At 39.8% G+C, this 9,700-nt stretch overlaps 1 protein-coding gene across 1 annotated transcript; it reads left to right on the forward strand.

The window, feature by feature from the left end:
* The first annotated feature begins 401 nt into the window (after positions 1 to 401).
* Positions 402 to 9,433, forward strand: CCDC110 (coiled-coil domain containing 110). Its single transcript, XM_059721290.1, has 5 exons — positions 402 to 426; positions 2,207 to 2,259; positions 4,252 to 4,317; positions 5,316 to 5,426; positions 6,450 to 9,433. The coding sequence occupies exons 1-5, from the start codon at positions 402 to 404 to the stop codon at positions 8,682 to 8,684; spliced, it is 2,490 nt and encodes an 829-aa protein (XP_059577273.1). The 3' UTR covers positions 8,685 to 9,433.
* The last annotated feature ends 267 nt before the right edge of the window (positions 9,434 to 9,700 follow it).

Raw genomic sequence — 9,700 nt, forward strand, 5'->3', positions numbered from 1 at the left:
GGGCCTGCAGCGGGTAAGAGCTGCCATGTGTTTTGGAGGGGGGGGATGGGGCTTGTGCCCCCAAGGCACTGCAAAATGGTGTGCTGCATTGCTCCACATGCACGTCTATACTGTACAACCCTCCAGCAAACCCTGCTGGGGCTCAAGGCCCCACCAGGAGGCACCACTGTCCCAGCTGCTCACTGGGTGGCAGCGTCCCTCCCAGCCCCCAGGGGGCGCTGGTGTGTGCTGCGAACACTGGGAGTGCGGAGGTGCCTGCCTGGCCTTTCCGCCTACGCATTATCATTGCCTAGCAACGCAGAGAAGCTGAGCGCGACTCAGGTGGCAGCCACAGTTGGGAGCGGGTGCAGCTGGGCGTGGCTTGGGATGTGGCTGGGGGGCGGGTACCTCAAGTCACATACATGGACATGTCCAGAAGCGGCGCGGGTGAGTGCAGTTTTGGAGGATGGCTGTGTGGCACAGGAGAAGCCGGACCCAGCCAGGGTCACCACTTCCTCTGGCATCCTGCCGGGCTGCAAGCAGGTGCAGCCAGGTGAGAGCCATCTTCTTGCCCCAGACCCAGGAAGGCACCATCATGCACTGCGATGTCATGCCAGGATATGGTGGTGTCATTGCATCCCAATACCGAGGAGCTGTGATGTCATCACATCCTCACACCAGAATGTGCTATAATGTCATCACATCTGCATACTGTGACATGCTGTGATGTCATCACATTCCACATACCATAATGTGTTGTGATATTAGATCAGAACTGGAAGCACAAGCTGTGGTGAATGAATGTTGGGTCACGTGCCTGCAAGTGGGGCCCCAGCCAAGAAAGACTGGAAACCACGATTCTATGGCGACATTCACTCTGCTCTGTGAGGAAACAGGCAAGCTTTTATCACGGGACATGAGAGCATGCTCCTCAGGAGATGAGTCTGCACCCCCCACCCCCTGACTTCATTCTCCTGTCTCCTGCACAGGTCCAGCAAGCTCCCACAGTGCCCTGTGTAGAGCAATGCCAAATGCCGGAGAACCTGTGGGGGTGTTACTGGCCCTGGTTCTCTTTGCACTAGTACTAGCTGCTGCTGCAGCTGAAACACAAGATTCGTGTGTACCAACTTCAGCCGAGGGCACCAAAATTCTCCCCCCCTCCCCAAAGTCTTTGCTACAGCAGGCACAGCCCAGCCTTAGAAGGCCTGGCAGCCATGTGCCCTGTGGGGTGGAGGCAGTGGGGAGCACACAAGGCACCAGGACAGCCACAGAGAGCTGCTGCAGCCAGCATGCAGGGCTCAGCTGCAATAGCTCCATAGTGCAGGCTCCCATGGGGCTTTTCCTGATGCATTGTTTGCTTCCTTGCCCTCCCCCACCTACAGTACATTACTGCACCTCCTGTGGCAAAAATCCCAGGGGGGGAGTGCCATTCCACTTGACCTGTCCCCCATGCACACTACTGGGTATACGGACTGCCTGGCTTCGATGTCTGGGCTCACCTGTTGTGACTGAGCTGCACAAATGGAGGGGGGGCAGTCTGGTGTTCCTTCTATGACAGCCCAGGGCAGATGCCTCACTTATCCTTCTTCCTCAGTTACACTCCTGCATCAGTAGCATGCAGCTAAATGAAGGGACCCTACAGAAATCAGCTGATATCCTCCCTCGTTTGTCTAAGACAGGGGTGGGCAAAATGCGGCCCGCGGGCCAGATGCAGCCCACCAGCCCATTCTATCTGGCCCGTGGGGCCCCTAAAAAATTTAGAAAATTAATATTTATCTGCCCCTGGCTGCCTGTCATGCGGCCCTAGATGGCTTGCCAAAACTTAGTATGCGTCCCTCCGCCCGAAATAATTGCCCACCCGTGGTCTAAGAGGAAGTAGAATTGATAGCATTTCTGGAAGAAGTGTGACCTGGGACACATCTCTCACCTTTCCCTGCTTTCATAATCCTGTGTTGGGAACTTTTTTCACATAGAAACAACCAGACCATTCTCAAATCATAGTTGTATCATTCCTGTCCTATACCAGGAAGTAAAATCCCTATTCCTCCCCCCAATCCCCAAACCAAGCTTAGGATAGTAAAGGACATTAAGCCATTTCTCCTCATTCCTAGGCCCAGTGCAGAGGTGATTTTCTTCCTCTCTTACAGTGGTATTTGTCTAGAGATTTTACGTGTCTGCCAGTGAACTGTAGATGCTATAACTGAAGGTTTGTTGCTTTTATTTTTAGATAAATATACACCAGGAACAGAAATTCAAATCCAGCCACAATCAGCATTAAAAGTAAGTTATTTTGGTTTTGATTATTACTACCAAACACCACAAGTTTTTGAAGTTTAATTTCCCCATGGATAAATGCATAAGAATTAGGCATAGGAATTACACATTAGTAAAGCAACCAGAACTAAAAAAAGAGACATTCATATTTGTCTAGCAGGATTTCAGCACCGTATATTTATTTGACCGTCTAATCAGTCTCTCCACTAGATTGCCTGTTTAATCATGTGACAGCAGAGAGGCCCCTATCAACCTGGCTCATATCTTATGCCCTATGCCTCAGCAGCAGGAACAGACCAAGCTACCAGTTATAATTAAAGAAGCCTTATCACAGGGCTACAACAATTGCAAACATCAGAGGCTCACTAGTCCACACCGCAGGCTCACTAGTCCATGTCATTAACATTCAGTTGATCTCTTCAACTTTCACAAAGAATGCACGAGTTAGAGTATAATATATGTGACTCCATTGTTTATTTGTTTCAATACATCCATAATTGTGTATAGAGTTAATGGCACCCAATAAAAGCTATTATTTTATTGATGTTTTACAAGAAGTTCAGTTTGCTGATAGAATTTAAGACTAACTGCAGACTAACCCCCCAGCTTTTCAACTGAAGTTCTCCTTTAAAAAAAAAAAAAAAAAAGATAACCTTAAAACAAGGTACAGACTATTTAAACCATGTCATAGATACAATGTCTCTTTCCCTCGTTTTACCCTTTCATCCACAGCAAAAAGGGTGGGAAGTTAGGAATACTTCGCCACATACCTGTACATTTTCTTTACCAGTTGCAAAGGAATTAAGTTGAGATTAATATTGAAAAAGAATTCTGCGTTCTGTGCAGCAGGACATACACTAGATTCTTTTCCTTTTAAATCTTTTTAGATCTTGGGAAAGGTAACCATGGTTTGACAGAGCAGAAGAGTTATATTCCCTTTTTATTACCTGGTGTAGATTATAGGCAGCATGAACTTCCATATACTGCACTACCAATATGCCTAGTTTTGATTTTGAGAGATCATCTCTAGAAGTGAGAAGGGAGTTCATTCCTCAGGCCTCACTGCTCACCCTGACAGTGAGATACTGGTTAATATTAACTGTAATGGCAATTTTGTGTTGTGGCTAACTACTTACTAAGAATTATACAGGAACCCACAAATCATTTCAAACAGACCAATAATTAGCCATTGAGGCTAGAGAAAGAAGTTACATATAAACTGGTTTAAATGATCAAAAACAGGTTTAAACCTGTAACAGAACAGAAGTTCAGTGCATATAAGCCAGTTTCAAAATGGCTTAAATTGGTTTAGGGTAAACCTGGTTGAATGTAGTATCAGACTTAACTGATTTGGGTCAAACCAGTTTATGCAACTTCTGTCCCAGACCTCTTCCTGGTTCAAGTTAAATCAGAGTCCCCCAGCATCCCAGCATTTTGCAGCCCTTGGCTAGGCTGGGCTGTCTGCTCCAGAGAGCAGGACTGGCCCTGCCCCTCTGCTCCCTAACTGGAGCAGTGAGGGCTGGCCCACTGCTTATTTAGTGCTGGCTGTGACTGTGGATTACAAATCCCAGAGGCACCTGGAATCAGGAAGAAGAAATGAGAGCAGATCTCCGGAGTCCTGCTACTGTAAGTCTGGACTGCAAATCCTAGAGACCTCAGGAGCAGCAGGAAGAGGAAGCAAACACACAGCCTATGCTGGCTGCATTTCAGAGAACTGTGCTGTAGTGCCCCCCAGCTTCTGACTTGAGCCACTGCAGACATGTGGCTGCGTTTCCTGAATCAAAAGTGAATGTCTGTTCATTTGCTTATTTGTTAGCTTAGATTAACCTACAAAGACTGAATCAATTCAGCCTCAGGCTTTTATCTGTCTGTACTTAGCCTAAATGGCTAGTTACTGAGGCCAGATTGAAACTGGCAGTCCTGAACTGGAAGGGGAAATAATAGAGAGAATTTGCCAGCTCATCTTGATGTGTAAAACCTCAACTTTTTTGTTTTTAGATCTTTCAACAACAGCTGGATTCATTTCAGGCACTTCGGCAACAGACTCTGGAGAATGTTAACATGGTAAAAGCAGAACCTAAAGTACACATACAATAAGGGAAAAAAAACTTTGATCTAAAACTCAGCATACTCTCCTAGTTTTTAGATTCTGCCCATAATATTTTAACTAATGTAAACAAATCAAACACATTTTTATTTTACCAAAACTTGATAAAGTAAAATAGCATTTTAATAGTAGGTGCCTATTTAAAAAATCAGAAGTTATACTGATTTGCTGAAAATGAATTTCCTAAGTCTTATAAAGTAAATACACATAGCCATTGATACAAAGTATTGTCAAGAGCCAAAATATATTTTATCCAAAACACTGGACCAAGTAAGCCAATTAAACATTTGGCTTACTATTGCTACTTTGAGCTTACTGTACATGTTAAATGTGCACTTATATAAATTTAATGTATGGTGATCACCAGAAAGTAGTTTATTCTGTCTGTCTACAACTTTGTACTGCTCCAGTCACTATGGTATCTGATTGACAAGCAGTACCTGAAAACAGGCCATTGTAGGAAAAGGAAACAGTGAAATAGAAAATGAGACAAGATCAGTTTCTTCTTCTTTCATTTGCATTGGCATAAAGGAAACGTTACTTCATTGACTTCAAAGAAGTTACTCCTGACTTACATTAGCATAAACAAAAGCAGAATCCATCCTGTAGTTTTAAACTGCCATATCCTCCAGATAGTGAGCCACTATTCAGGAACAGTTTTCTGCCCTTTCAATAATTTTACCTCATTTTGTAATGTAAAATCTAAGACTCCAGCACTGCACAGACTTACGTATACACTTAATTTTATTTTTCAAGGGTAGTTGCAGTGAAATCAACAATTTTCATTCTCATATATCAGGGCAAAGCAGTATACTGCTGTCTAACCTATCTTTCATGTGAGGAGAAAAACAAACCCTTTGCTGACAGGATATATTCTAAAAATGAAATATTTCTGCATGTATGGTTTCACGTATGTCTCTGAAAGAAAAACAGTCTTAATACTTCTCTTTTTCAGGTACAGTCTGAAATCAGTGAAATACTGAACAAGAGTGTAGTTGATGTGAAAACTTCACAGGGTAGCTCAAAAGAGTTTCTGATGACTAGTTCACCTGCCAAAACACCTGTGGTATGTCACTTAATCCTTATCGCTGAAGAAGTTATATATAAAAAGATTGTGCTGGACTGCTGTTCCTGATAATTCGGTTTGCTATAAAGCACTGTAACCAAAGCCAAAGGTTATTCTGTACATGAAAAGAATCCACAAAAACTTCCTCACTAAAAATATACATTTACATGATGTCACCATAATTCAGTCTTAAAAGAACTGTTATTTAAGTCAACTGGGAAGATAAAGCCAGGTTGAGGGACTTAACAAGGCTTTTCTCCAATCTAGTGAAAGCTCTGTTCCTTTTTGTTGTAGATAAGACTTTAACCAGGTCATCCAAACTATATTGGTTCACTGAATAGAATCCAGGGCTTCAACTTCTTTTAAAGTAAATGAGGTAGGATGGTCAGATAGATGGATTTACTTCTGTAGCATGATGTATAAACCATTACATAGACTCAGAACCAAACCCTGGGTGCATTACAGGATTGTCATGGGTTCTGTGCGTTTCCCTAACCATTCTGGTCCAATAAGCTGTTAGGCATGAGTGGACATTTGACCTCAAAAGACTCAGCTCACTAGTTAACTTGTCTTTCCCCAGCTGCAAATGTCCCTAGAGAACTCAGTGGGCTAAGTCAGTACTTTAGAGTTATTCCAATCCTGATGAGGGTCATTGGAAAAAACAGGCCATGGAAAAGGTCCTTTTTCTAAAGCAATGGTTCCTCTCTAGGTTCTGATACAAATGCTTGCTCTCTAAAAACATTTAAGCATCTTAACAAATATTAGTAGACTTCAGGAAGAAAACAAAAGACCTAATTAAATTAATTATGGCTCATAATATAGTTTCTTAAATTTACTGACACACTCAAATCTGTTCTTACTCATTTTCCTTTCCTTATGTTAGAGAGATAAATAGAATTAGTATATATAATCTCTACCAGTGCTACATGATGCATCATAAACTTGGCAACCATTTGGCTGGCTTTTGCCTCTAGAATTGTAAACAACAGTCCTTATAGAATGATTGTTATTGGATTATTCTAGTTTACAGAGAGTCCACAATCACCGTTTTCTATGAAGGAATTTCAGTACGATCAGAAACTCTGCACCCATCAGCCCCTGGAGGCAAGTTCTAATATTTTCCTTGGAAATGTGGTCGGTGATGTAAATATTTCTCATCAGATTTCACTAAAAACTGTAACAGCAGGAAAGATTGAAAAACCATTAGGACCAAATGAAATCAAAACTATGAATACTCTAAGCAATGAATATTTTTTGAAGGATTTTGTCAAACCTAAATGTTTTCTACCTTGCACTAGTATAGAAGCTGCAACTATTACTCCTGCTAATGATAAATTAATTTTGGATGAACCTAAAGCTCCTTTGAGTTTCCTCAAATATGATGATGAACTTCATTTAACAGACTTTAACTATTCTACCAAACAGTTGAAACAAGAACTCCAAAAGCCTCATGAACGGGAACTAGGACATGCATCTGAACTTAAGAATGTTTCCTGTGGTCAATATAATGATTCTGAATATATGCTAAAACAAGATCCCAAAATATCAACTCTGTTTTTATCTTGCAAGAAATTAAGTGAGGACTCAAAATCAATAGAAATTTCAAAACCTGAAGAAACAGTAGACAAATCACATATTACACTGGTTTCTCTTCAAGGAAATAATCTGAATCTTGATAAAGAATTTAATAAAGAATCTGAATATGAAAACTTATGGACTTTTGCCCTTAAAAGTACATGCAGTACCCAAGAAGAAGCTGAAAGCAAAAACAAAAATGAATTTTATAGCACTAGCACTAACAGTGGTGTTGAAGGGTTTCAGTTCAATGTCTTTTCCAAAACAGTAAAGGATAAGTTACAAATGCTTGATCACATAGAACAACTGCAGAGAGAAAAAGAAGACCAACTGCACATACTAAGCCAAAGAATACTAGACCCTGGAAATCCTAAATTCAGTGAAATCAAAGCTGCGTCAGAGTACTCTGAAAAAATTGAAGTGTCACAAAATTCCTCCAAATATTCTGAACACTTACAAAATAAAATGCTGCAACTTGAGAATGAAAACATAACTTTCAAGGCTGAAGTGAAACATCTTACTGTTATCATACAGTCTCTGAGAGAAAAAAGCTCAAAATATGAAAAGCAAATTAAAGCTCTGGCTGTAGAAAAGCAAAACATGAAAGTCAGATTAGTTAAATCAGAAGAAGACAGCAAGGAATGTATTAAAGAAGTGAAAAGGTTGTTACGAAAATGTAAAGAATTTCAGAACCAAAAGAAAACTCTCCAAGAACAGAGAAGCCAACTCTGTATTGAAAACCAATGTATGAGGCAAGCATTAGACGACTTTAAAATTAAGAATCAGGAAGCACAAGAACAGATGATCGCTGCTACTGCTGAAAAAGATAAACTCACTGTGGTACTGGATTCTTTGCAAAAGGAATCTTTGGTCTTACGAGAAGTAAATCGGAAACTAGAAACAAAAACATCCCAGCTTATACAAGAAAAAGCCTCACTTGAAAAAGAACTTGTACAAAATCAGGTTGAAATAAAGCAACTGAAAGAAAAAGAAAACGTAACAAAATCTGAACAGGAGACTCTTCTTCAATCGGTGCAGTTACTTAAAGAAAAAAAGTTTAACCTTGAAATGGCATTGCAGGAATGTGCTAATGTGAGACAAATGCAACAGAAGGAGCTTGAGAAAGTCCAATCAGATAAAACTTATGCCGAGGAGAAACTCCTTACTGAACTTAGAAATGCAAAAGCAGAAATTGACTTTTTGAAAATTAATTTGGCCAATGTGGACAGAGACCAGGACAGGTTATCAGTTGTTGTCAGAAACATCACAGAGGAAAATCGGCTACTTAAAAAAGAAATACAGGACCATAAACTTGATGTTTCCAAATATCAAATTAGCATTGGAAGACTCAATGAGGACCACTTACTAATGGAAAACCACGTAAGAACTATAGAAAATGAGAGGGATGTATTGCAGTTTGAAGTCCGCCACCTGCAGAAGGACTATATTAATCTGCAGGACCAAATCACTGCCCTGGTTAATGAGCAATGTAAATACACATATACTTCAGGGAGTCAGGAGAAAGTTCACTCTACATATTCCATGGATATTTGTGAAGAAATTTCTGATTACAAATGTACAGCTTTAGTATATAACCCACAAGGTGTGTATCATACATTACAAGATCTTAGTGGACTAGTGGTATTTTATTATTATTATTTTTTTTTATTTACCTCATTTTAGACCCAAGTAGCTTTTCAGATAAAATTATTGACTAAAAGTATTAACATATCTGAATATTTGTTTGAGTTTTCTGACTAGGGAAGTTCTAGGACCAGTTTAAGATTTGTTTTTCTAATTTTAAGAATTTCTTGTTTCTGGAAAAAAAGTTTCTATATACCACAGCATTTTTTTCTAATACAACAAAACCACAATGAGGATTTTATCCAAAGCATTTTGAAGGCCTGGGAGTTTTTCCTTTTGAAATAGATGACCCTTAGATTGGACCTTTAAAGTGATAAATTGTTCTTTCAGGGCCATTTCTCTTTTTTGTCCTAATTAGGTACTGAAAGAAATTCTTCCCACTATTTTTAAAAGAAAACTGTTTTTCTTTTTCAGGCAATTCCAGCTAAACTGCAACAGTCTCTTGATTTGGAGAAACTGTAATAAACATGCCTTCTTTTAAACCAATTAAAATGCTACTGTCCGATTATTTCATTACCACAGTGATCTATTTGTTTAAAGCTTATTTTTACAGTCAGCATTTTCCTATATGCTTTTTTTGAATGCCCAACTCTTGGCTGCATTTCATTTTTACTAAAAGGAGATTTGCTGCAGCTGTAAATTGTTATAGGACCAATGAAGTCAAAGAAGCCATGACTATTTATGCTACCTATGGTTCCCACCCACAAATTTTAAGCTTAGAAAAGAGTGTTAGCTTTTCTAATCTAACTACTTAACAGAGTCCAGAACACTTTGCATAGTTATTTTGGCATCTAACCCAATAAAAGATGCATAGTTTTAATTCATGTTATTAAGACATTCAGGCTTTCTTATGGTTAACAATGCCTAACCTACACTTCTAATCAACATTTTTTTTTGTTTTCACAAGTAGTGAAGTCATATTTACAAATATTTTAATTAACAACTGGAGATTTAAGACATCTGCTAATATATTTACACTGGAAAAATGAGATGTATGTAGGCAGAGGGACATAATTTTGTAGAAAGATTAGAGAGGAAAGTAGAATCCATTACTG

Source organism: Alligator mississippiensis, chromosome 2 (assembly GCF_030867095.1).
Source record: "Alligator mississippiensis isolate rAllMis1 chromosome 2, rAllMis1, whole genome shotgun sequence".
NCBI classification, from domain to species: domain Eukaryota; kingdom Metazoa; phylum Chordata; order Crocodylia; family Alligatoridae; genus Alligator; species Alligator mississippiensis.

Coding starts and splice junctions, on each gene's coding strand:
- CCDC110 (XM_059721290.1), top strand. CDS start 402: ATGGACATGTCCAGAAGCGGCGCGG. Junction 427..2,206: donor CATGTCCAGAAGCGGCGCGG/GTGAGTGCAGTT, acceptor TTTTATTTTTAG/ATAAATATACACCAGGAACA. Junction 2,260..4,251: donor AGCCACAATCAGCATTAAAA/GTAAGTTATTTT, acceptor TTTTGTTTTTAG/ATCTTTCAACAACAGCTGGA.